This window comes from Nyctereutes procyonoides, unplaced genomic scaffold, assembly GCF_905146905.1.
Source record: "Nyctereutes procyonoides isolate TBG_1078 unplaced genomic scaffold, NYPRO_anot_genome, whole genome shotgun sequence".
In the NCBI taxonomy this organism is placed as follows: domain Eukaryota; kingdom Metazoa; phylum Chordata; class Mammalia; order Carnivora; family Canidae; genus Nyctereutes; species Nyctereutes procyonoides.
Genome location: NW_026575142.1, coordinates 595,166 through 622,251, shown reverse-complemented (window position 1 = coordinate 622,251; position 27,086 = coordinate 595,166). Strand labels below are relative to the sequence as shown.

The 27,086-nt window shown below is 50.1% G+C and overlaps 1 protein-coding gene across 1 annotated transcript in view; it reads left to right on the top strand.

The window, feature by feature from the left end:
- COL3A1 (collagen type III alpha 1 chain) overlaps positions 1-18,456 on the top strand; it is a 38,211-nt gene extending 19,755 nt beyond the window's left edge. Inside the window, exons 17-51 of the mRNA XM_055308454.1 lie at positions 454-498; positions 650-748; positions 949-1,002; positions 1,092-1,199; positions 1,401-1,454; positions 2,011-2,109; positions 2,404-2,457; positions 2,615-2,713; positions 3,053-3,106; positions 3,224-3,277; positions 3,578-3,631; positions 4,183-4,236; positions 4,558-4,602; positions 5,127-5,225; positions 5,306-5,413; positions 5,555-5,608; positions 7,147-7,200; positions 7,293-7,346; positions 7,955-8,008; positions 8,466-8,573; positions 8,916-8,969; positions 9,265-9,318; positions 9,516-9,677; positions 9,795-9,902; positions 10,614-10,721; positions 11,233-11,286; positions 11,373-11,480; positions 11,910-11,963; positions 12,328-12,435; positions 12,732-12,785; positions 13,141-13,248; positions 14,071-14,365; positions 15,422-15,609; positions 16,042-16,284; positions 17,347-18,456. Of these exons, the coding sequence (XP_055164429.1) occupies positions 454-498; positions 650-748; positions 949-1,002; positions 1,092-1,199; positions 1,401-1,454; positions 2,011-2,109; positions 2,404-2,457; positions 2,615-2,713; positions 3,053-3,106; positions 3,224-3,277; positions 3,578-3,631; positions 4,183-4,236; positions 4,558-4,602; positions 5,127-5,225; positions 5,306-5,413; positions 5,555-5,608; positions 7,147-7,200; positions 7,293-7,346; positions 7,955-8,008; positions 8,466-8,573; positions 8,916-8,969; positions 9,265-9,318; positions 9,516-9,677; positions 9,795-9,902; positions 10,614-10,721; positions 11,233-11,286; positions 11,373-11,480; positions 11,910-11,963; positions 12,328-12,435; positions 12,732-12,785; positions 13,141-13,248; positions 14,071-14,365; positions 15,422-15,609; positions 16,042-16,284; positions 17,347-17,493 (3,249 nt within the window). The 3' untranslated portion in view covers positions 17,494-18,456. The remainder of the gene's footprint in view (positions 1-453; positions 499-649; positions 749-948; positions 1,003-1,091; positions 1,200-1,400; positions 1,455-2,010; positions 2,110-2,403; positions 2,458-2,614; positions 2,714-3,052; positions 3,107-3,223; positions 3,278-3,577; positions 3,632-4,182; positions 4,237-4,557; positions 4,603-5,126; positions 5,226-5,305; positions 5,414-5,554; positions 5,609-7,146; positions 7,201-7,292; positions 7,347-7,954; positions 8,009-8,465; positions 8,574-8,915; positions 8,970-9,264; positions 9,319-9,515; positions 9,678-9,794; positions 9,903-10,613; positions 10,722-11,232; positions 11,287-11,372; positions 11,481-11,909; positions 11,964-12,327; positions 12,436-12,731; positions 12,786-13,140; positions 13,249-14,070; positions 14,366-15,421; positions 15,610-16,041; positions 16,285-17,346) is intronic.
- Positions 18,457-27,086: the final 8,630 nt, after the last annotated feature.

Sequence of the window (27,086 nt, the reverse complement as noted above, 5' to 3'; positions counted from 1 at the left end):
AAAATAGTTTTTTTAAAAAAAAATCACCGCTTGGTGCTTAGAAATATTCTATTGTGATAAACACTGATTTTATTAGTACCAAAATTCATGGGTTTTGAGGTTTACACTCTTCTAGAATTTATGAATTTTGTTTATATGACAAAGTGAAGTAAAGGATGGATAGTTATCTGGTACTTCAAATACTGTGCCCCAACTGATGGCCAATCACAGAAATTCAGAGAAGAAACAGGATTAATAAACCTCTCCTATTTATTATTTAAAAATTTAGACCAAGGGCATATTATCTTTAGATTACTCAGATAATGATAATTCTTTTGCCTACATTTTACATGTTGTGCTATAGTTGGAGGAATCACTGAATCTCTACAAAGCCCAGCACTTTGCAATAGATTTACTTTGCAAATGTACGTTCACTATTTGCATTGTTTTTAATATGCTCTTCTCCCCTTGTAGGGCCCCCCTGGGAGCAATGGTAGTCCTGGCGGTAAAGGTGAAATGGTAAGACACCCTCACTTCCGTCCTCACTTCACCCGCTCACGTTATTGCTTCCCTTGCACTTTGCATGACATTGCATTTGTGGTGTTTGAGTTAGCTGTTCAGAAAAGAAGGTTCAAGTTTGACTAATGTGACGTTCTTGGGCTATTTTTAGGGTCCCGCTGGCATTCCTGGAGCCCCTGGACTGATAGGAGCCCGGGGCCCTCCCGGACCACCCGGTACCAATGGTGCTCCTGGACAGCGAGGTGGTGCAGTAAGTTCATATTTTCCTTAGTTGCCTGGAAGATGGAACTTAATTCCCACAACAAAAATATCAACAGCAGACTTTCTGTACTTGTTCCGTTGATTTTATGTTGACTTCAGTCTGGGTTTATAATTGGATCAGTTGTTGCTGCTGCTGCTTTTGTTAGCCTGTAACTCCCTGTTTTTAAACCAAGATTTTGTTTCATTTAGGGTGAACCCGGTAAAAATGGTGCCAAAGGAGAGCCAGGCCCACGCGGTGAACGTGTAAGTATTACCCTCGACAGAATTGGTTATTTCTTATTCCAGGTGAAAATTTGGCAAAAGAATTAACCCTTTATTGGCATCCTTTTTAGGGTGAAGCTGGTTCTCCAGGTATCCCAGGACCTAAAGGTGAAGACGGCAAAGATGGCTCGCCTGGAGAACCAGGTGCAAACGGACTTCCGGGAGCTGCAGGAGAAAGGGTAGGCTTCCCATAAGCATCTAAAAGGAGCAGGATATCATGCTCATCCACAGAGAGCTTCACTTTCAGGGTGAGGATACCGTCCTCAATCCCAAATACTGTCTTTGAGGCATTGGATAGCATGCAAATATTCACTGCTACTCAAAAATTATGAAAAAGTTTCATGCTTTGGGCCACAACATTTGCCTTTCACTGTCTCCAGGGTGCACCTGGATTCCGAGGACCTGCTGGAGCAAATGGCCTTCCAGGAGAAAAGGTAGATGACTTTAAGGTCTAACTTTGTAAATGCTGGTACTACAAATGGTCATCTTCTTCCATACAATGTCCCATTAACTGAAAGCTAAACATCAGAAAGAAATACACTGGAAGTTGAAAATCATAATAATTCTCAGCATACAATGGTCCCAGCCCCTGCTCAGCCCGTCTCCTAGCTTCATAGCTAAAGCAAGTCACTTAACTTCTATGAGAATTCTTTATCTCATCTGTCATTGGAGAATGATTCATTTCAGCATCATTGCAAGAATAAAGTTAATTAAAGTGCCTGAAAGTTCTTTGAAAACTCTAAAATACTGTACAAATATGGTTTGATATCATCAAAGATATTTGACTTTATATGCACAGAAATATATCGTTATGCTCACTGAATATTGGTGGCATGTGATGTTCATCAAAGTTGCCTTAAAACATTCCCAATATGATCATCCAAACTAATGGGAAACAGTGATTGTAGGGCACGTCGTGACCTAAATATGGTCCACGTCTAGGTCAGTGAAGGATCTTTTACCTATTTGTTGACTTCTTTCACCTCTTAGGGTCCCGCTGGGGAGCGTGGTGGTCCAGGCCCTGCAGGGCCCAGAGGAGCTCCTGGAGAACCCGGCCGAGATGGTGTCCCAGGAGGTCCAGGAATGAGGGTACAGAGAAGCACTCGTTTGCTTGACACTCACATTTAGTGAGAAGAAAGACAAATAAGGGAGCATTAAAGACAACTTAAGGCAGACTCTACTTTTATAGTATCAAAACAAAATACTCTTAAGATAAAGTTAGAATGCCTGAAGAAAAACAGAAGGCTTGACTGAGACACTTTATAGATTGAAAAATATGCACCAGTAAAAGGCTATGTACAAAATCTCACAGTTTTACAGATATATATATATTTTTTAATTAACATTTTAAGATCACCTGACTGACTGCCTTCTTCAATCTAGGGCATGCCCGGAAGCCCAGGAGGGCCAGGCAGCGATGGGAAACCAGGGCCTCCTGTATGTACATTTTTGATATCTCTGTTTATAAGCCCAGTGAATAATGGAATGCGCAGTTTGGCTGGCGTTGATGTGTATTGCGTAGTCTTGGTATATAGCTGGCATAGTTTCATGAGATCTTTATCAAACCTCTGTTAATGCAATTTTGTCTCATTAGGGAAGTCAAGGAGAAAGTGGTCGGCCAGGTCCTCCAGGCCCGTCTGGTCCCCGAGGTCAGCCTGGCGTCATGGGTTTCCCTGGTCCTAAAGGAAATGATGTGAGTTCCTCCCTTTATTTCTTCAGTAAATATTTGACAGAAGGCTATTACTTCCCATATGGGAGTTCAGAGATGGCCAAGACTTGATCTCTGCATCAAAGAAGTAGAATATAGGAAAAGTAAAATGCCATGTGAGACTGGGTGGGTTTTGTGGTTTGCTTTCTTTTTTAGAGGTCTGGAGAAAGAGTAGTGAACTTTATGGAAATCTAGTTCTAGAAAATAATTTCTTGGCTGTGGATGCATGCATGTGTATGTGTAAGAGGCAGATCCCAACTATCAGGGAACGGGACACTGAATGATTTCATTTTGAGAATGAATAAATCCTGGCCACTCCTTTAGGGTGCACCTGGCAAGAATGGAGAGCGAGGTGGTCCTGGAGGTCCCGGCCCTCAGGTACGGAGCTGTCATTAACTTGTTTCCAGCTTTCTCTAGAAGCCTTCATTCCCAACCTATGACTTCTACTATCTCCGTTACCTCTGCTTCCCTAACTGCTTTTTTTTTTTTTTGTAGGGTCCTGCTGGAAAGAATGGCGAAACTGGACCTCAGGGTCCCCCAGGGCCTACTGTAAGTTTACTCACGTAACTTGGAGATGGAAGTGAGTGGGAGTGGGGCCGAGGAATGATGCCATCGTTCACCAAAGCAGTTCCGAGGCTTGGTTACTTAGCTAGCTAAATGCTGGCTAACTAGAAGTAAAGATCACGTTGTACGAGGCTCCCTTGCATCAACTCTGTAGGCCAGACTCCGTCCTCCTTCACACTATTAAGTTTTAAATTAAGCAGTGAGCCTGTTAAAATCAAAACTGTGTGGACTAAGTATGAAAGGATATTTTATAATAGGACATCTCATTGTATTTTCCTATGCTAGGGGCCGGCTGGTGACAAAGGAGATGCAGGCCCCCCTGGTCCACAAGGACTACAGGTAAGAAGTTGCTACCTAAGTATCCCTGGGTTCCTGCTTCTACCAGACAATTCAGTACTTCCCTTGTGAGCTGTATTTGTTGAGCTGATTGACAGTTCGGTTTTTTTGGTGACACTCATAGATTACAATTCATCTTCAGCTTAAAATGTATGGGTCTGTCTTCCACCTTGAAATAAAATGACAGACGATGTGAATCGACATTCTTGTTGCAGATGGATTATTATTATTATGCAATTATTTTAATTAATTAAGCACATCAAATTTTTTATGCTTAGGCCTACTTCTGTTATAATTTAAGTCCACATAGCAAATCCATATTACCATCAGTTCATTTTTACCTACAGCAACAGAAAAACTAGAGGGAGATAAACATTAAGTTTGGAAGATAAGATCGTCCCAGCTGCGCCCCTGGGTTTTGAGACCCACAAAGCTCCTAGCCTTAAAAAGACCACTAAACCTTTTTGAATACCTTGCAGAAACACACAGATGAGAAGCTTTTCTGTGAGCAGTGTCTGAAGTGATTACACAACACAAAATGTGGTTCTTTGTAGGGTTTGCCCGGAACCAGTGGACCTCCAGGAGAAAATGGAAAACCCGGTGAACCAGTAAGCTACATGCCTTTTTTTTTTTTTTCAAAAATCAGAAGCCAAAAGAATAAACCGTAATCACTCATCAGTTATTACCTTTTGCATTTTCTCACACCATGGTTTCTGAGTTTTATCATTTGCTTTTTAAATATTCATTAACCAAACCAAGAAAAATTATTCAATCATAGCTGTCACATGGACTGTTTCGGTTTTACCGTAAAAGAAAGGGCACACAGCTCAAGATTCAACAAACTGTACAAAATGCCAACAAGTCCTTTTGCTTATATTCACACAACCTGGACCCTGACATAGGCCTAATTGTATAACCCTGTCTTCTAGGGCCCGAAGGGTGAATCTGGTTCACCTGGAGTTCCAGGAGGCAAGGTAAGTATTTCAATTTATTTTCTAATTTCTTCAGCCTGTTAGAGAGACTTGGTTAGCAACTCCCTTTTAGTACATCAAACCCAAATGGTCTTTTCTTAGAAGCAGGACGTGGCAAACAGTTGGCCAATACCCTTAGGGTAGCTCGAGACATTTCCAGGACGTTAGATTTGCATCATCTATAAAATCACATTTTCTGACATGAACAAATGCTACAGAAGCAACCAAGTGTCTGAAACTGCAAACGCCGAATCTTTCCAGGGCATGGATTCTGCATAGGAAAACTGTTTAAGTAGAAAAACGTTTTTTTTTAAAAAATGCCCCCATGGTAAAAGAACAGCAGCAGTGTCAGAGGCAGCGGGTCAGGCCAGGTACTAAGGTCCCTCTTTACGGACTCTTCCCATGTCGCCTCCCTGCTCAGGGACAAGCATCTCACAAGTGCATTTCCCAGGTGTCATGGTCAGTGCTGTGCGCGACAAGCGTGCCCTCCACTGCGGGCCTGCTAACTGCCTTCTCCCTCCCACCAGGGCGACTCGGGTGCACCAGGCGAGCGTGGTCCTCCCGGGGCTGCAGGCCCCATGGGCCCCCGAGGCGGAGCTGGACCCCCAGGCCCCGAAGGAGGGAAGGTGAGCGGTGGGGACCTGCGGCCACCCATGGGGGCCGGCGCAGTGGCCTCCCGGCGCTTACTGTGTCTCCCCCACCCCAGGGCGCTGCTGGCCCCCCCGGGCCACCCGGCTTGGCAGGTACCCCCGGTCTGCAGGGGATGCCCGGAGAAAGAGGAGGGCCCGGCGGCCCCGGCCCCAAGGGCGACAAGGTAGGATGGCCATGCAGGTGCCAAGGCCAACCTGCTCCCAAAGCCACCCTACGGTCCTGCGACTATGACCCCACCCCGGGGCCGCCTCCCGGGGTTGCTTCTGGGCCCATTCCAGCTATGACGCTGACTTCTGTTTGACAGGGCGAACCAGGCAGTGCAGGTGCAGATGGAGCCCCGGGGAAGGATGGTCCCAGGGTGAGTGTCTCTACGACCTCGAAGTTTCTCTCCTCCACTTGTATTTGCTGTAAAACCTCATCATGATGGCCTAGACCGTATTTGGCCACTTTCTGACCACTAGGAAGGCCCACATGACATGAATGTTAAAATTCCTGGCTTATATCTGTCATTACCTGATGGTCCGACCGTGACGTGAGAATAGAAAAATCTCAAAAGTCTGATAAAGGTTAAAAAGCTAAAGTCATAATGAGTCACTAACATCCAAGATAATCAATAGTGTTCATGAAGGAATCTTTTGATTTGATCAACATCGTAATTCTGTGATATAGTCTATCAGCATCTACCTACTGATAGAAAATACACACAACTTACGCTAAGCTCAAAGACACCAGCTTCTAGAGCTTATACGCACATTCCCGCGCAAATGAGAATACGTACAATGGCTGGGCCAGGGTCAGCTCTGGGGATGGTACCGATGCCAGTCGCTTGGTTCCGACATGGTACAACAGTTGTGTAGATACTGACATTCAGGGATGCTGAGAGAAATGTGCATAGGATTTTCTTGTATCTTCTTTTGCAACCTCCTAGAAGGCATAACTATTTCAAAATAAAGGTTAAAAAACAAATAGAAAAACATTACCATCAATTCTATCCCCGTTCGCAAACACCTTCTAGATATGACTGCAGCCAATAAGCATGATTGGTGTGTCATTACGTAGATGTTACATTCATGGTGGATGCCTTAAAGAAATTCATACAAATTTCACTTTTGACAGATTTGATGGGTAAGCCACCATCCAATTAAAAAACCCACCTAATCTAAAAAAAAATAAAAATAAAAATAAAAAATAAATAAATAAATAATTTCAAAAAAAAAACACCTAATATATCACTTAGGTAACGTAGGTAAAATTTTACTATTTGAAGATGCCAATTTGAAGATTTTAATATGTGTATATATATTCTGAGTATTTAAACATTTTGGATCATCAAGCTGTTGACTAAGGCAACACATTTTAATTTTTAAAAAGATATTATCGTAAGATGTTATGTCACATCATTATCTTCTGCAATGGAAAGAAAAATGAATCAATAAATTGCCCCTGGAAAGGAGAAAAAAATGAGTGGGAACTATCAGAAAGGGAGACAGAACATGAGAGACTCCTAACACTGGGAAACGAACTAGGGGTGGTGGAAGGGGAGGAGGGCGGGGGGTGGGGGTGACTGGGTGACGGGCACTGAGGGGGGCACTTGATGGGATGAGCACTGGGTGTTATTCTATATGTTGGCAAATTGAACACCAATAAAAAATAAATAAAATAAATAAAAACTGAATCAATAAATTGCCCCTGAATCCATTAGAGGCAGCCCCCTCGAAGCTCATAGTTCTTAAGCTCTGCAATATGTACGCGCCAAGTGAAGCGTATCATTGAAGCCAGAAAACAAGTCCTATTATCTGGTTTATCAGATCAATGCTGTGTCTATATACTCTGATTAATAGGAAAGAGGATGCTTTTTTACCTCTAAAATTAAAAATGTATTTCTATTTTCTTCAGGGTCCTACCGGTCCCATCGGCCCCCCTGGCCCAGCGGGTCAGCCCGGAGATAAGGTAACGCAGAACACTACCTAGAAACAAACACACAAAAAAAATGCCCCCGGCTTTTTTAGACGCAGAGCGATATTGTCTTCCTCTTTCTTCAGGGTGAAGGTGGTGCCCCCGGCCTCCCGGGCATAGCTGGTCCTCGCGGTGGCCCCGTAAGTGACAATGAGGCCTCGAGTTACTCTTGCGCCCACCAGGCCCGAGCACTTCCTCAGCAATCCCGCCCCAGGACCTGAGTCTCAGCCGTGGGAGACCGTTTCCTTAGGCCAAAGTTCTTAGATCTAAAATTCACGAGAGAGAGTTTTAAGTCACACCTTCTCTCCTGAATAATTCTGGAAAAGATATAAAAAAATGGCACGAATAATGCACATTTGTAAGTATTTGTTAAACCTGTAGGATCTTTGCCTGAGGCACCTTCTAGATCTAAAATCCTCTGCCTTCAGGGTCTGCAACTCAGGACAGACACAGGGTAAATGGCTTTAATTAATTAGTTGACTGATTTCTCAATTAACCCTTTTACTATATTTTTAAATTCTCATATGTTTTAGAATTACAGATTGCACGTGTCAAACACTTCCAAATGCTCAGATTGCTTTCCTGGCAAATAACCGTCACAGCCGGAGGGCTCTGGGGTGCGCCCTCGGCGCCTAGTTGAGGAGCAGGGGAGTCTTCCAGAAGCTACCGGTGTAGGCCACCGAGCGGGTGTGGCGGGCAGTGCCGTGTCCCGTGGGAAGGGCACCAATGGGAGTGTGTTTCCCCCCAGGGCGAGAGAGGTGAGCACGGCCCCCCGGGACCCGCTGGCTTCCCCGGAGCTCCCGTGAGTACCGTCCGGGTGTGGGGCAGGCCCAGCCGCTGGCTCCCTGGGCCCCGGGCCCCCCTCTCGTTCCTGTCCGGCTCTCACCCCACTTCCCCTGGCGGGCGGGGATGGGAACACCTGCCCCACTTATGCGCGTTGGGAGGCACACGTGGTGCCCCAGGTGAACACGCCCTGGAGATGTTCGACGTCCCCCTGTTGCAAGATGATACAATCAAAACGCGCTGGGGCCTGGCCCTTCCCGGGGGTCCCCCGCGCTCACCTGCCCCACAAGTGACGCGCTTGGACCTCCCCTGGAGAGGCTTCCCTTACCAGGCCTTGGCCGGTCTTCCAAGAACCTTCTTTTCCAATCGTATGGCACCGTCCTGCCCCCCAAGAATTCTAGTTTCTGCAGAAAAACTAAGATGAGCCACATGCACGGTGAAGGCCGCAGCTCACGGGCTGTCGTTTCCCACCTCAGGGACAGAATGGAGAGCCCGGCGCTAAGGGCGAAAGGGGCGCCCCCGGCGAGAAGGGTGAAGGAGGCCCCCCCGGAGTGGCAGGGCCCCCCGGAGGAGCCGGGCCTGCGGTGAGTACCCTCGTGCTGCCCAACGGCGGCCCCGGGCAGCTGGACGCCAGGCCTCGGGGGATGGGCCCGGCCTCAGGGAACCGGCCCGAGGTGTCCTGGCCACTCCACAGTCCCCGTCGCCTTGACATCGGTTTGTCGTGCACTGGGGGGCCTGGGGTAGAGGGTCGCCACGCGGCTTCCTCAGCGCACCTTGGCCTGGAGGAGCCCAACGGTGACCCAACGCAGGGGCACGACTGATGGTCACCATAAGCAGAGCCACTGTTTCTTGAAGGCTTAGTGCTTCTTTCAAGTTTTGATCTTGGCGGTTTTCTGATGAACCATTTCTACCTCTGTTCCATACAGGGTCCCCCCGGTCCCCAGGGTGTCAAAGGTGAACGTGGCAGTCCCGGCGGTCCTGTGAGTATCGGTTCTCCCAGCCAGCATCCTCCACCCCACTACGCAGAAGCACTGATCAATTCCCATCCGTAGAAAAACTGCCTTGAAAGTGCTAGATCCCTCACGGGGGATCCCGAACAACTACAATCCCCCAATCATATAGGTTCTGTGTAAATTCCAAAAGGAAAAAAACAAACCGTGAATGATCCCAGGGTGGAAAACGGATCCCATTTCTTATACTTTATATGTGTTTTTTGTGCTTGATTATTCATCCTGCTTGACATGTGAAATTCAAAAATATGTTGTCATTTCCCAGGGTGCCGCTGGCTTCCCTGGTGGTCGTGGTCTTCCTGGCCCTCCTGGCAATAATGTGAGTTTTTTTTTTAATATTTTTTCTTTAGTCCATAAAGCATAGTCACATATGCATAGGATGAGAAACTTACCCGTTGCTACTATTCTTTGTATGAAATCCCATGTAAAATGCAGGTAGAAGAGGGAGATAAAAGAGGGAAGAAACATTCATTGTTCCATTGCAAACTACTCAAATTTCAAAAAATGTCCTTGTAGGGTAACCCAGGCCCCCCAGGCTCCAGTGGTGCTCCAGGCAAGGATGGGCCCCCCGGTCCACCCGGTAACAACGGCGCTCCTGGCAGCCCTGGGGTGCCCGGACCTAAAGGTGACGCTGGCCAACCTGGTGAGAAGGGATCGCCTGGCCCCCAGGGCCCTCCGGTGAGGGGCTCTCTTGCTCTACTGATCGACAATACCATTTTGTTTTTAATTATGGATTCAATAGAGGAAAACACAGTCACATAAAGAAGGACCAAGCCTTTATTATTTGCTCAACAGGGAGCCCCAGGCCCTCTCGGAATTGCTGGGATCACCGGGGCCAGGGGTCTCGCGGGCCCACCAGGCATTCCAGGTCCTAGGGGAAGCCCAGGCCCACAGGGCATCAAGGTGAGCGTGGCCGTCTTTCACTACACCTGGTTTCCTTTGATAGTCCTTGGACAGCACGTAACTGTAGCAAGCACGCAACGGACACGTTTTCCTGTAAAAGATGCAAATTCTTGATATTTTCAGGAAGCATGCATAGTATCAAAAGGCTGCAGAGCAAAAGCAATGGATGTCGTAGGGCAGCCTCGAACGTAGACACTAATAAACTGGTATCGCAGCAAATATCCTGCCACCTTGAATACCCCTGTTAGGTTGTGAGCATTTTACTTTGCTGACTGTCCATTTTAAAGAAGGAAATTTTAGGTAGTTTTAGGAACAGATCCAATTGACCTTTAATAAAACAAAGTTTTGGGGATCCCTGGGTGGCTCAGCAGTTTAGCGCCTGCCTTTGGCCCAGGGCGCGATCCTGGAAACCCAAGATCGAGTCCCACGTCGGGCTCCCAGCATGGAGCCTGCTTCTCCCTCCTCCTGTGTCTCTGCCTCTCTCTCTCTCTCTCTCTCTATGTCTATCATAAATAAATAAGTAAATAAATCTTTAAAAAAAAACTTTAAAAAATAAAATAAAGTTTTTCCTTGAAAAATAAGCACATCTCATAACATTATATTAATTGATTGTTAAAGTAAGTTTTAAAAAGCTTAAATTTTTTTTATAAAGTAAAACAAAAAAAGATAAAATAAGTCAAAGTAAAATGTCTTTTATTTCTTTGTGTGCAGGGTGAAAATGGGAAGCCAGGACCCAGTGGTCACAACGGAGAGCGCGGTCCTCCCGGGCCCCAGGGGCTTCCCGGCCTGGCCGGCACGGCTGGTGAACCTGGAAGAGATGTAAGTACCAGCTCTTGGGAAATGTCGGGCTGTCCAGGCCGTACCTGGTCACTGATTTAAGCACCGGGCGGGCCGTGCCCTCATGTCAGGAGCGTAAATATTGTCAAAGCTCCCCTTGTTTCTTAAGGACAGATCCCCCTTCTGTGACAATTTAGAACGATGTTAACTAATAGTTACCAGAGATTGTGACGGCGAAGGGTGAGCTCCCTAGGGGAACGGAGGCCCGGGGAGCCTTTCCTTAGATCGCAGGTTTCCGTTATCAGCTTATATCACGGTTTCTCCAGCTTTTGTCGCCTGTGTCCTAAGAGTTTTCTCAGATGCCTTTCCCCAACCACGTCCCCTGTCTCATGTGGGGGAGACACACGGGCCAGAGGCCTCGGCCTGCAGCACCCCCCCCATGACCGCCGAGGGCCACAGGCACTGCAGAGCTGAGCCACGGGGTCCTGGGAACACCCTGTCATCCTGGGGTCATGGGTGGGCCCGGGCTGACCTGCCCCCTTCTCTCCTTCAGGGAAACCCGGGCTCCGACGGGCTGCCAGGCCGCGACGGCGCTCCAGGTGGCAAGGTAGGAGCAAGCGCTGAGTGGGCGGCCTCCCCTGGCCCACGGCTGCCCCCACTCGCGGGCCCCACTCACGTGTGCGCCCTCCGCAGGGTGATCGTGGGGAGAACGGATCTCCTGGCGCCCCGGGCGCCCCCGGCCACCCCGGCCCCCCCGGCCCCGTGGGCCCGGCGGGGAAGAGCGGCGACCGAGGCGAGACGGTGAGTTTCCTGTGCTTCCCCGGCTCCTCCGAGGGCCCGGGGGTCGGGGGAGCGGGGTGGCCCACGTGCCAACCGAACCACCTGCCGTCGTTTCTTCGGGTTTCCTGCGACTTGTCCCTCAGGCGGCTGTGCTGTTTTAGAAAAGGGCTCTGGTAGGTTCGGGGCCCGAGCCCATGAGGAGCCGCCACGGCTCCTCGTGGGCCGTGGCCGTGGTGCCTGGAGGGGCGAGGCCCGTGTGGCCTCGTCAGCCCTCCCGCCCAGGCCGTGCCGGGGAGCCCGGACAACACCGACAAGGACAAGGTGACCTGGATTGTCACGATCGCTGCGCCCCCGGCGGCCCGCGACCACGGCACGACCACAACAGTGACTCTGAGTGAAGGCAAAGCTTTCTCAGTGACCCACGATCGCCATGTGTTTGTGTTCACGCAGGGCCCTGCTGGTCCCTCCGGCGCTCCTGGTCCTGCAGGCTCCCGAGGCCCCCCTGTGAGTGGCTCTGCTTCCCCTCACCCCGCGGTGGGACACGCGCCATGCCCTGGCGTGTTCGGGGAGGGGGGTGGCAACACCCACCGCCGAGGAACAGAACTGTGACTTCCTTTTGCTGATGCGGAAAGCAATTCCGAATCTAAAAGCTCCTTGGGGCCGAGGACCCACATAGCAGTTACTGGCGCTTCGTGGGATTATTAGCCCCACGTGGGAACTACCCGAACAGTCCCCATCACTGCACGCCCGGTGCCGGCGGGAGTTCCAGCTAGCAGGACGTCCCCGATGGCCAGCTGCTCTAGGTCCTGTTCTGTTTTCCCAGTGTGTGCGTATGTTCTTGACCTTGACTTGAAATGTGTCTGTAAAGGGTCCCCAAGGTCCGCGCGGTGACAAAGGTGAAACCGGTGAACGTGGCCTTAACGGCATCAAAGGCCATCGAGGATTCCCCGGTAACCCAGGTGCCCCAGGTTCTCCGGTAAGTGCGTCAGCTTTGTCAGCAAATCCCCTTCGGTGTGTGTGAACTGCAGAGCAAGGCAAGTCTGAGAGACCAAAAGGGGAAGACTGCTCACCTTTAGGAGTGTGTGCAAAAGGAGGTGAGCGTGGGTTCGAGGGCTTGTTCGAAAGAGCTGTTGACATGAGGCAACGGGGAGATTAAGGTGAAGGGAAATCACACTCCGTCACCCTCCCTGTGGCTTTTACTTGATGTTGGATGCACAGTCTCCTACATCTCCTACAAGTCTCCATTCATACTGACCCTTCTTTTCCTCACAGGGTCCTGCTGGCCACCAGGGAGCAATCGGTAGTCCAGGCCCCGCAGGCCCCAGAGTGAGTAGCACAGAGATGGGCAGACCCATGTTTTTAAGATGTTCTAGCAGAAAAAAAAAATAATTAATTAATTTCAAAAAATGTTTGGGGATCCCTGGGTGGTTCAGTGGTTTAGCGCCTGCCTTTGGCCCAGGGCGCGATCCTGGAGTCCCGGGGTCGAGCCCACATCGGGCTCCCGGCATGTTGCCTGCTTCTCCCTCTGCCTGTGTCTCTGCCTCTCTCTCTCTCTCTCTCTATGTCTATCATAAATAAATAAATAAATAAATAAATAAATAAATAAATAAATAAATAAAAATTTAAAAAATGTTCTAGCAGAAAGGTATTCTAACATTGTGATCTCATGATCATCTTTTAGGGACCAGTTGGACCCAGTGGACCTCCTGGCAAAGATGGAACAAGTGGACATCCGGGTCCCATTGGACCACCAGGCCCTCGAGGTAACAGAGGAGAAAGAGGATCTGAGGTAAGACATCACTTACACATACGTGTATTTAATGTGCGACAGCCCTCGCTTTTCAGAAACACTTGGTAAGATTGGCCCCACGAGCCAGCGAGTGAGGCCCAGTACAGGCATCCCCATAGTGTGGCAGATGAACAGGGACTTGGAGGCAGTGTCCGCCCCAGTGAGGCTCCTCCGTCAGCCTGTAGCAACCAGGGGGGAAAGATCGTGCCCACAGTTTGCTCAGAGAGCAGGTGGGTCAGAATAAGGACGAAGCCCGATTAAGCAAAGTCTCCCAGCGCTGCTGTCACGCTGGAGGCCTCACGGTCACGATCATTGTGCCGGCAAGCATGTGGCCCACCTTCTCCAACAGCTCCCGTGGCTCCCCCGTGGCTGCCAGGGCCATCATTGCTGATACCTTCCTGTCGCACATCTCTGGCATAGGTGCAGTAAGAACCTCTTCCCCACAAGTTACACGTCTGGTCATTGAGACACAAGTGAGCGATCAGCCCAAAGACACAAAGCCAGTGACAAAAGTAGGATCAGAATCTGGGGGTCCTTGTCAGATTCCCTCTGTCCCGTCAGAGTTAGAGAAGTTGACATCGTTTGTTGCGAAGGAAGCAAGATAGGGTATAATGTGTGCTCCGGCTCCGCTGATTTGTACACAGTGAATCTCACGGTAATGAGTCTATTATAACCAGTTATCATTCGGTCACAAAATAAATGGACCTTCCTTGAAATGATTATGATGACGTATTGATTGTTTGTGATGCATTTTATCAGCCTAGCAACACACCCTTCCAGCAGAGAACGGGTCCCCCATGATGCCTGTGCTTCCCGCCCTAGGGCTCCCCTGGCCACCCAGGACAGCCAGGCCCCCCCGGGCCTCCTGGCGCCCCCGGACCCTGCTGCGGTGGGGGCGCTGCTTCCCTGGCTGCTGCCGGAGGGGAGAAAGCTGGCGGGTTTGCCCCCTATTACGGAGACGAGCCAATGGATTTCAAAATCAACACCGAGGAGATTATGACTTCGCTCAAATCCGTCAGCGGACAAATAGAAAGCCTTGTTAGCCCCGACGGGTCCCGCAAACACCCCGCTCGGAACTGCCGGGACCTCAAATTCTGCCATCCAGAGCTCAAGAGCGGTGCGTGGAGGGGCTCCCAGCCTCTGGCAAGGGGTGCAGACACTGCTGTCAGGGGACGGCGTTGGGGGGAGTACCTGCTGGGGCAGGACACGTCCCATAGCACACATAGCGCTCACAGGACGTGGGTTGGCTCGAATCCACTTAATGTTTTAAGCAAGCAGACACTGCAGGTAGACAAAATGTGACATGAATAATCAAAGTAGCCCAAACGTAGGAAAATTCCTGGACAATTTTGTAGAAATTTTCATACAAGTCCTAGTTTGCTCTATTCCTGCATATCAACCCCAAGCTGTCTGAGTCGTAACACAACCTGGATCCCTGCATGTTCAGAATAAAATTTATATAACTTGATACAGACATGATTTGCAGTTTAACTTTTGCAATATTTATCGAATGGGATTAATTGTGTGATAAATCTAATTATTAGCTTTTTTCATATTAAATGAAAAATCCCAGACTCCTATAAAATTAAATCAAATATCGGTAATGCTGTAAGATATAAGAATATACTGGGTTAATCTTTTCTGAAAGGCAAAAATTACTGGAGGCTCTTAAATACCTTGACGTGGGATATTGCCTGTGTTAGGAGACATTTCTGAAAATTACTTAGGATAGAGAACAACCATCAATCACAGGGACTTCGGGTTAAACTCAACGGCATAAATATAGATTAGACTAAAAGCTTACGTTATTTAGCAAGACTGCACTAAATAGACAATCATCTTAAAAAGAGGGAGAGATTTCAATGAACAGAATACACCAACCAGATGTCTCGGCCTAGTATCATCAGCCTTGTTCAATATCAAGAAGTTGTATTTTACTCCAGCGTTTTTAACCCTCGTGGCTCATTCTGAGCTTCGCAATCCCAGGGAAAGCTCCTGGGTCATGCTCTCCTATAAAACACAAGCACACTGCAAGCGGCCTTATGAATGGGCACACCATTATAAGGCCATTATGAATGGGCCTTATCAAGGGACACCAACGGAGTCACACTGGCCCAAACTCCACGGCTACGTGTATAACCAAGTCCCGTTATTCTCTCTCGTGACTGTTCAGGAGAGTACTGGGTTGACCCCAACCAAGGCTGCAAGTTGGATGCGATCAAAGTATTCTGCAACATGGAAACCGGGGAGACGTGCCTGAATGCCAGTCCCGGGAGTGTTCCCCAGAAGAACTGGTGGACAGATTCTGGTGCTGAGAAGAAACATGTTTGGTTTGGAGAATCCATGGATGGTGGCTTCCAGGTAATAAAGGATATACCATTTTTTTTTTTAAAGTAAGTCATTCCTACTTACCTGACTTTTTGGTTCCTCCTAAATCATTCATCACAAAGCTAAGTTAGAAAAAAAAAAAAGCTATGTTAGTTAATAAACAGAGGAGCCCAAATGGTTTTATATATTCGGGTGATACCTTTATGACTTTTATGACTTCTCTCCCAAAGCTAAGTTAGATCGAGTTATTCTTTGTACGCACCCACCTTTCTCTCAATTCTTGACACCTTTGTTACTGTAGAGCTATATGTCATACATGCAGTAAAAACATATTCAGATGTAAAATATTCATACGTAAAATACATGAAGAACCTACGTTACGATGACCATACTACCGCGCACAAATCCTCAGGACCTACGGTTGCACCTAAGATGTCTGATCCCTTTTGTTTGTCCCCATCACAGTTTGGCTACGGCAATCCCGAGCTGCCTGAAGACGTCCTCGACGTCCAGCTGGCATTCCTCCGCCTTCTCTCCAGCCGGGCCTCCCAGAACATCACGTATCACTGCAAGAATAGCATTGCGTACATGGATCACACCAGTGGGAATGTAAAGAAAGCCCTGAGGCTGATGGGGTCAAATGAAGGTGAATTCAAGGCTGAAGGAAACAGCAAATTCACATACACAGTCCTGGAGGATGGTTGCACTGTAAGTAATAACATTTTTTGAAGCATGGATCACAACGATCTCAGCATTTCTAGTTTAAGCACACTGTTGTGAAAAGAACTAAAAAAAATACCGAGGGCGAACATTTGGTGTGAGTTACATAGAATCTACTGATTCGTTGCGGGGAATCTTAAATACCCCACACATGAGATATCGATCTTCTCAACCTCCAGGTGAAACTAACTGAAATCAGTAGAAATTTCAATTCTTAATATAAACTTTATCAGATAATCTGGGTGGTTACTGTATGTTCTGCGTAGCAGTTGTTCATCTGGAGTCGATCTAAAATCTCTGCTCACTTTTTCACGTTAAAGGTTAGCTTCAAATCTATTCTTCGTTATCATTTATAAACAAAGGGAGACTTTGCTTCTAATATTAGCAAATTCCATTATGAGAGACTTACCCACTTTTCAGTAAACCGATCGTATACCTGGTAGCAGTGACCAGACAGGAGCAGGCCTCCTGAGACTCTCTGCTGGGTGTACCTAAAGCTCTATAAGGCTCTTGGTTAACAATATGGTTTATTAGGCACCTGGGTGGCCTAGTCAAGTGTCCAACTCTTGACTTTGGCTCAGGTCATGGTCTCAGGGTTGAGGTCAAGGCCACCGTGGGGCTCCGCACTGGGGGTGAAGCCTGCGTGAGATTCTCTCTCTCTCCCTCTTCCCCTCCTCCTTCTCCCCTCATGTGCACATGCTCTCTTTCTCAGTCTCTAAAAAAAAATAAAAAATAAAATAAAATAAATAAATATAAATAAATATAAATATATTATATATTTATAAATAAAATAAATATATAAAATAAAGTATATATTTTTATTAAATATATTATAATATATATAAAATTAAAAAATATATATATATATGGTTTATTACCCGGGGTGATTCTAGCTTTAAAATGGAACAGGTCTCATATGCATGGAACATAGCCGGGGAAGTTGGCACCTCCCTTAGAGCACACTGGTTTTTTAAGCTTGATCACTCAGAGGAGGTATCTAAGTAATTGTAATGCCATGATCACTTACATTTTTTTTTCTCTTTTTTACAGAAACACACTGGGGAATGGGGCAAAACAGTCTTCGAATACCGAACACGCAAGGCCGTGAGACTACCTATTATAGATATTGCACCCTATGATGTTGGTGGTCCTGATCAAGAATTTGGTGTGGACGTTGGCCCTGTTTGCTTTTTATAAACCAAACTCTATCTGAAACCCCAGCAAAAAATTTCACACTCCATATGTGTTCCTCTCGTTCTAACCTTGTCAACCAGTACAAGTGACCAACTCAATTCCAGTTATTTATTTCCAAAAGTTTTGGAAAAAAGTATAATTTGGCAAAAAAAAAAAAGATACTTTTTTTTTTGCTGTTACACCAAATACAGTTCAAATGCTTTTTGTTCTATTTTTTTACCAATTTCAATTTCAAAATGTCTCAATGGTGCTATAATAAATAAACTTCAACACTCTTACAATAACACTGTGTTATATTCTTTGAATCCTAGCCCATTTGCAGAGCAATGACTAGACTTACCATTAAAAGATAACCTTTCTTTCTGAAATAGTCAAACATGAAATTAGAGAAGACCTCCCTGTTTCAACTACCTCAACCTGGTCAGAAATACAGATGAATTCTAGAAGTCCTGGAAGATGAAAAAAATCATATAAATTAGCAATAATTTCCTAAAATATTGGTAAAAAAGTATAGTACGAGAATTTAAAGAAAAAATTTTTTTAAATCTACAACGATTTAAATCTTGGATATCAACTGCTTTTAAAGGTGCTTTTCTCCTTTCTTGTCATTGCTGAAATGGTCAAGATTACCCACATTTGGGAAGGCTTTAAAGACACATGTTATGGTGCTAATGTACTTTCACTTTAAAAACTCCAGGTCAGAATTGTTGCCTTGCATTCAAAACATAAATGCACACCATCTGTACGTGTCTCCTTTCAGAAAATTTATTGCCGTGTCACTTCAGGGGACTCTCTCTCCCTTGATCCTGTAAAAGACAACAACAACAACAACAACAACAAATTATGGGGCTGCTTTTGTCACAGTAACACAGAATGTGCTGAAATTTAACTTTGTAAGCTTGTATGTGGTTGTTGGTCTTTTTTTTTTTCCTCCAGACACCCATAATAAAATATCATAATAAAACATTCCTGGTTTTCGTCACTTTTCGTAAATATAAGAAATGCATGTGTACACGCGAGAACCCTGGTGATCTTGAAAAGACGTGTGGAGTTCGAACTCTCTAGCTTAATAAGGCAATGACCTCAAGAATGTGGGGTCATACGCTATGTTCAGAAGAGATCTGATGCTCAGTGGGGACTCTTGAGGATTTTTAGATTGTATTTAATAAAATTCCTGGGGTCTATTGGAAACTAAGGGCATTCTCTTTGAGTCATCACTGGAAATTACAACATAGGAAATTCACTTGTCCCCAAAGTGAGAGTAATCAGGGAGGACGATGCTGTAATTTATTGCAAGGAAGCAGGGTCTGGCAGACTAGACAGTAATATTAAGAATAATCGCAAGTTGGGGCCTTTCTATCACTGCTACACACTGTTCATTGTTCTCTTGGCCCTTTTCCACCATCAAATTTTTCTTCTTTTAGTTACTGTGAGCATGGTCTTGCATGTTTGACTTTATAGTTCAAAGCTTGCTTACTCTCTATGGCTTATATACATAAGTATTTTATATTGTATTTTATATAAGTATTTTATATAAGTTTTAGATAACCAAGGAGCAAATATAAATCTTAATTTTGCAGATGGGTAAACTTCAATATAGATCTATATGGGTTTCAAATTCTGTATTTGATTGATATATAAGTGAGAAATAATAGGACCCCGGGAATCTGCATGGGGTTTTTGGGAGCATTCTCTTCAACTATTCCTCTTTCACGTTAAATTACTTATATATGACACTCCTTTCAAAAATAAAAAAATCCATCAGTCAAATGTCACGTCAAGACTATTAGTCCACTAAAAAATAATAATAATAAATAAAATAAAATAATAAAAAATAAAATAAAATAATAAAAAATAAAATAATAAAAATAAAATAAAATAAAATAGGACAATTAGTCCACTTACCCTCTGTGCTAGAGGTGACCAATGTTAAACTTCTTGTGTATCTTTTCCAGAAATATGGAGAGAGACAGACAGAAAGCCAATTTACATTACGCACCAAAGTTAAATTATCTGGAGTTTTAAATTTAGGCATCTTCCAAGCCAGAAATGTTTGGTCAAGTCTTCCTCATAGTGCATCGCTCTGACATTGGCCCTCCTGCCTCCCTCCTTCATTTATAAGGACGTTTATAACACATTGGGCGCAACTGGACAAATCAGAATAATCAGTCCATCTCGGGGTCAGTTGATGAGCTACTTTAATTCTGTCTGCAACCTTATGCCCAAGAACACATCTAGTGTCCAGTCTTATGATGGCCTCACCAGCCTGCTTTTGGGGTATGATGTTGACTAGGTCTCTGAATACAAGCATTCTCTTCATTTCTGTTTATTTTATGAGGCTGGGTTCTATAGCTTTCTCGGAACTTCCCCGAACTTTAGACAAAAATCTGTCAGTTACTACTTAAAATAGCCAAAGTTAATTTAGGTTGATGTAACAAAGAACCGTGACTAGGCCAGCAAAAAAATAAAAAAAATAAATAAATAAACAGCAATTGATAACAGCAGGGAAGGCAGTGAGAAGTTCAGGAAAACAGAAAAATTCTGGGATCAAATATTTGTACCTTTTAAGGGCAAATATAGGGAGATCTAATTTGCATGCAGAGATGAGGACCTGGCAGTCCCTGGAGACAGGACTCATGTCGTGATCACCTGCAATGACTTGCCTGGGAAGCCAAGGCTGAGGAAGGTGAGTGACCTCCACTACATGACAGGATATTAAAGTCTCATGAGAAGTTGCAGGACGGCATATGGGTGTGACGGCTTTATTGCTGACGCACAGGAAGAGAAGGACAAGTCAGATCCCTACCACCTCGGCTTGCGGGGGGGGGGGAAAGGAGAGCCGTGGCCTTTCCCTGGCCGTGCCAAAATAAATATATGAACATGAAAAAACATACTTTAGAACTCATCTTCTTGCACAGCTTTTAGGTAACTGAAGAGCAGATATAAATCTTAATTTTGCAGATGGGGAAACTTCAATATAGATCAACATGGGTTGCAGATTCTGTATTTGATTGATGTATAAGTGAGAAATAATAGGACCCCGGGAATTTGCATTGGGTTTTTTAGAGCATTCTCTTCAACTATTCCTCTTTCATGTTAAATTATTACAGGCATTTAAAATCGGACCCTTGGGGATACCCAGGTGGCTCAGTAGTTTGGCGCCTGCCTTTGGCCCAGGGCGTGATCCTGGAGTCCCGGGATCGAGTCCCGCATCGGGCCCTTGGCCTGCTTATCCCTCTGCCTGGGTCTCTGCCTCTCTCTCTCTATCATGAATAAATAATAAATAAATAAATAATAAATAAATAAATAATAAAATCGGACTTTATAATAATAATAAATAAATAAATAGATAGATAAATAAATAAATAAAAAATAAAATCGTTTACTTCCCGCCTGCTAATGTTTCTGCCTTTCTTGAAACGCAAGGTGCCTCAGCCCGACTCTCCTCCTACTTCACTTCCGCCGCCGAGTCAGCGTCCAGGATGCGTTGTGTGACAATTAGAAGGTCAACCTCAGGAGGAGCCTACACATAAAAAGAATGAAGAAGTTTAATTAAATACTAGTTCCTAAAATCTAGGCAATACGTGTAGACGTGGGTTCTGAGGCACTAGACAAAGAGGAACCATGCAACTCAGATTAGACCAAACTCACAGGCATGTGGATGTTAACAGAAAATTCCAGAAAGGCTGTATTATTGACATGTTGGTTGACTGAACTTGGTCTCAGAGGCAGCACAAATTAAATGAACAAAGGGATCCGAGGTGTCACGAAGTCCTGCCAGAATGAAAGAACTGAAGCTAGAAGTTGGGGAGGCCCGTCTGGGGAGACCTTGTCAGGATGGGGCGCTCCGGTGGCACGGGACGCCCGGCGGGCCGCAGCCAGCACCGCTGAAACCCTCCTCGGAAGGGAGTCTCATCTGCAGATGGAAGGAGAAGGAAACACGCTGGTGTAGACTTGGTGGTTCCAGTGGGGATGGTGGCAGCGGCGGCAAAGAGCCCCGCAGACCCCGGAACCCACGCGATGGTGCCTGTAATGACGCGGCCGAAACGGTTTAGAAAACAAAAAAAAAAGGCCCTAACTGGGAAGCGCCGAGCCTTGGGTGGCGGCTGGCAGGGAGGCTCCACTGTTTGGGCCCCGCCGGGTGGCCCGACTGACAGCCGACAGCTGCGCTGAGCGTTATGCCATGTGTTGGCAAATCGACTCCAGTAAAAAAAAAAAAAAAAAAAAAATATAAAAATGACCAATAATGACAAAAAATTCCGGGGCAGGTGGGAAGGGAGTTTGGTTGAGCCATCACGCAGGATGTGAGCTGCCAGCCGGACCGCGCACCATGGGCAGCTTGCAGAGCCCGCGTGGCCGAGCCGGGGCTGCCAGTGGCCCCGGAACAGTGTGGCCGTTGGGCCTCGACCCGCAGGCCCGGGCTGCTCTGTCCTTACATTCGCCCTCGATGTGCGGTGCACCTGCGTCCACGAGGCGCTGTCCGCTGCAGGTCGCCAGGGAAAGCCCGCAGGCAGGCAAGGAAAGGTGAGGCAAGTTGCAGATCCCCGAAGGCACCTGCTAGTTAGAGGTTAAAACCTGGGGTCGCAATTTTACCCCAAACCATCCGGTTTCAAGGCTAAGACTTTGAGGCATGACAGCAGGCAGCCCGCGGGAGACAGCCCTGCATGTGGCCACCGGCCTCCCCTCCTGGCCTCCCCCTCCCGGCCTCGGCCGACCTCGCGGCCCACCTTCGCTCAGCACCTTCCCTGAGGGTGACTCCCCAGCCCACACCTGCTCTTTTTTTTTTTTTATTTTTTTTTATTTTAAATTTATTTATTTATGATAGTCACAGAGAGAGAGAGAGAGAGGCAGAGACACACACAGGCAGAGGGAGAAACAGGCTCCATGCACCGGGAGCCCGACATGGGATTCGATCCCGGGTCTCCAGGATCGCGCCCTGAGCCAAAGGCAGGCGCCAAACCGCTGCGCCACCCAGGGATCCCTCCACACCTGCTCTTGTGGGACCGAAGGGCCATGCGTCCGCGGCCTGGGGTCCCCACCGAAGGCCCCAAATGTCTCTCATGAGGCAAGCGGCGGCCCCGGGGTCGCTCCACAGGGATGAGCCGGGGCAGAGCTTGGCGGGGGAGGCTGGCCTGGGCCGCCGGGAGGGCGCAGCGTGGGGCTGGCCGGACATGTCCCCACAGTGAGCAGGGGGTCCCGGTGCTCTGACTCGGCAACGGCTGCGGCCACCGTGTGGTTGTGGCCTCGGCCCCAGGGGCAGGAGGAGCCGTGGGGACGGGGCTGTGGCTGCTCCTCGGGCCAGGGCGGCCCAGCCAGTGACCAGGCCACGGCCGGGCACCCACAGGCATGGACATGGGGCAGTGGGGACGCAGAGGCCGCCCGAGTGGGTCACGACCTCAGGCTACGGCCAGGTGCCCGCAGCCACCGAGCCCGACTGGCCGACCTGCGGCCCAGGAGCCAGGAGCCCGGAGCCCGGAGGGGGTGTAGGGGCCAGAGAGACGCCTCGGAGACACAGGCCCGGCCCCCGCTCCCGGCCGAGTAGAGGCCCCGGGCAGGTCCCCGGGGCAGGAAGGAGGGACGAGGGGACCGGGCGCGAGCCTGGTGGCATCCGAGGCCGCGGGGTGACCTACAGGCGGGTCGAGGGCAGAGCAGAGCAGCGCACACCTCACAGGGCGCGTCGGAAAAAAGCCGGTTGTGGCCGCTGCTGCGTCACCGTGGGAGCACGTTAGGGTCCGCAGCCTCAGAGCTGGGCTGTTCCGAGGCCTCTCAGCACAGATTTTTAAAAGTGAGGCCCAGTGAGGGGACATGGGGCCTCCGGGGCCCTGTAGACGAGCCGGGACGCCGCACCACCCTCCCCGGGCGCTCGGTGCCAAGCCCGGGCATCGCTTTACGTCCCCTCACGCATTGGAGACCCAATACGACTGTCTCCACCTCCAAACTGGCATGTGACAGAAACTATTTTACTTCCTTGTTTTAAATAAAATCGATTTTCTGAGCCTCGAGGGGGAGATTCGCACAGTCCTGACAACACGGTTGGGCGCTGCAGACAAGTAGGAAGGAACATGGGTCCGCTTGTCCCGGCTCGGTGGCTGCTCCCTTGTTCCCTACACGCTCAGAGGCGATGTCACCCTGGCCGACGTGCTCCAAACGAATTCTTCTCTGATGACAATTTTGCTCCTTTTTTCCCCTTCTCATCCGTTTAAACGTTGTCCGAAGGCGTCGATCCTCTGAAACCCCGCAGCGCTGCGGGGGGCGTGCGCCCCACCCGTGGGCACCACCGCAAGGCTCCGGAGGGGGAAGCCTGCATCGCCACAGGGGAACGATGTCGCAGAATCGAGGGGGTGCTCGCCGCGATGCTCGCACGACACATGTCATAATTAAAGTCGTTCGGTTTATTCATTTCCATTCAGTGACGTTGTTGAGTGACTATTTGGCACCGAAGCCCAGAACCAAGGGCTCGAGACGATTCGAGGAGAACGAGGCACCAGGACATTGAGAAAATACCGCGTCACAGGATTCACTGGGCCGTCAGAGCGACGGGGCTGGCAAAGGACGAGGGGACGGCGGCTGCATGCAGGGCGCCTGGGGTCCGGGGGCGGGGGGAGCGCCCACCTGCAGCTCAGCCCGTGACCCCGGGGACCCGGGGTCGAGCCCTGCACCCGGCTCCCTGCTCCCTGGGGCCCTGCTGCCTCTCCCTCATGAAAAAGAGAAAATTTTTTTTTTTTTAAGGCACAGGGTAGCCTTTGAGGTGGTCTTCAGGTAGCAGAACGTCTTCAGGGAGAAACAGGAAGGGGGTTCAAGGGCGCTACTGTGAAGAAAGGAGGTGCAGAACCGGGCGGGGGGCTTGGCCTTTGAATTTGCCCACTTTTTTTTTTTTTAAGATTTATTCATTTATTTATTTATGAGAGAGACAAAGAGAGAGGCAGAGACAAGGCAGAGGGAGACGCAGGCTCCACACAGGGAGCCTGACGCGGACTCGATACCAGGACCCAGGGTCACGCCCTGGGCTGAAGGCAGACACTCAGCACTGAGCCCCCCGGGGTCCACAGGGTCCACCCCAAGGCCCGACCAAGCCCTAGGTCACTGCGGCCAAGCCCCCAGGGCTATCCACGTGGCCCGGATGGTGGATGACAGCTCCAGGCACAAGGGTGCGGGGGAGGGGGCGGCAGGGAGCACCCCACTCAGTCCTCTGGGCGGAGCTTCCAGGGGCACCTAAGGGCGGGGGCTGGCTGGGGAGCTCGGGAGCCGGGCTGAGGTCGGGGAAGGGAGGGACCCTGGGGCTCCTCCCAAGAGTGACTCCCCGGATTCCCACACTGTCTTCACCTTAAATCACCTGCAGACTGTTCTCTGGAGGCGCCCGGGGGTGAGCCTGCAACAGGGGGGCCGGCGGGGGCAGGGACCTGGTCCAGGGCCTGGGGAGCCCCAGGGAGCAGGGGGAGCCCTGAGGAGCCCAGAGGAGCAGTGAGGAGCAGGGGGAGCCCCGGGGAGCAGAGGGGAGGCTGAGGAGCAGGCTGTGGAGCCCCCAGGCACCCCTGCAGCTCCAGGCCTCAGCCCCCTCCTGCGTGCTCCTCCCAGGGCCTTGGGCCACTGCTGCAGCCCCAAGCGCCCCCCCCGCCCCCTTTCACCGCCCTGGGCCGCGTGACATCACCTGCACCCCAACCTTTTCCCGGGCTAACTGCGCGAACCCACGCGGTGGGCTTCTCTGCAGCTCTGGGACCACGTCCTCTCCCCGGTGCTCAGACTCTTCCATCAGCACCAGTGGGAACTGGGAACCGAGCTCCGGGCGTTGGACCCTCAGACGTGAGGCCTGACGGTGCGGGACCCGCAGGCCACCACCCCCCGACCCCGCCTCACCTCTTGGCTCCCTCCCCAGGACTTCGTGCATTTAGCCCTGGAGACAGGCCCCGAGAGGCTGGGCTCACCTGGCGGCCTGCGTGCCCCGGGGTGCTGGCCTAGGCACCCCCCCGATACCCCAGGTGCTGATCCGAGCCACCCCAATGCCCCGGGTGCTGGCCTGAGCTCCCCCAACACCCCAGGTGCTGGCCTGAGCCCCTCCCGATGCCCCAGGTGCTGGCCTGAGCCCCCCCACACCCCAGATGCTGGCCTGAGCTGCAGCCCGAGGCCCCCATCCCCGAGGCACAGGACCACTCGGGGTCACTCTCTGCCACAGCTCGGCAGTGACCCGTGACCCCACAGGTGGCAACGAGCACCTGCCCCGGGAAGAGGGGCGCTGGAGCCCTCAGTGCTCCCAGATGTGCCCCAGCTCCCCGCTCCCCGTCATTCCGGAGGACCTGCTTCCTGCACTGACAGCCGTCGGGGCCCCGGGTCTGTGAGTCTGACTCCCCTCCCCCGCCCAGCTGGGCATCCCCAGCACCTTCCAGGGGCACCGTCCCCCCTCAGCTACCGGGGATCCCGCCGCTGGCCGCCTTCCCTCCTGGCCCGTCTGTGGGTCCTGCTGCTGGAGTCCACGCCGTCTGTCCTCCTCCGGCCTCAGGGGCCGCGACCTGTGACCCCTGCACGACCTTTCCTCCAGCATCATCGTGACTAAGCTGTTTTCATCTCACTTCAGAAAGTCCCCCTAAGAATTGTCCCCACTGTCCCTGCCAGGTGACAGAGGGCAGGAACCGCAGGGCACGTCTCAGTGGCCTGAACCCCGCACCCCTGTGCGGTGACCCTTCTCTCCCGGGGGGATGTGGATCAAGGCATGGGCCGCCCGCAGGAGGGTGCCCCCCCCCACGCCTGCAAAGGCCTGCAGGGGTTCCCAGTTCCTCTGCTACAGCACGAACCAGCCCCTCGCATGACTGGGGTGTCCGAGGCTACGGCCACGCTCCCGCCAGAAACCCCGGATCGCCTCCTCCTAGCAGCTGGCCTGGAATGCGTCTCCACGTCCCTGACCTCCAAGCCCCTGACAACACCTCCTTGTGCCTCCAGCGGCCTCCTGGCCCCAGGCGGGCCTCTTGCAGGCCTCCCTGCAGTCCCCCAAACAAGCTGCGTCCTTAGGGACCCCACGCCTGCATGTGTGCTGCTCCCCCAGCCAGTCAAGGCCCCTCCTCCCCGACCCCGGGCCTCCCCAGCTCCCCCGGCCTGGGCCTCCCCTCCAGCCTGAGACTGGGCCTCCCAATTCCCCCGGGCCTGGGCCTCCCCTCCACGCCAGACCAGGCCTCCCATACTCGCCGACTCCTGGACTCCCCTGCTCCCTGATCCCTGGCCTCCATTCCTCCACGACCACGGACCACCCCACACCCTGAACACAGGCCACACCAGCTCCCCGGGCCTGGGCCTGCCCTCCTCCGCGAACACGGCCTCCCCTCTTCCCAGAGCCCGGGACGCCACTCCTCCCCAATCCCGGGGCTCCCCGGAACTGGGCCTCCCCTACTCCCCAGGCCTGGGCCTCCAGTCCTCCCCAAGGCCAGGCCTCCCCTCCCCACGAGCCTGGGCCTCCCCTCATCCCTGAACCCAAGCCACCCCAGCTCCCCAGGAATGGGCTTCCCCTCCTCCGGGACCCCAGGCCTCCCCGCCTCCCCGGGAGCAGACTTCCCCTCCTCCCTGAGCCCAGCCTCCCCAGCTCCCAGGGCCCGGGCCTCTCCTCCCAGGTC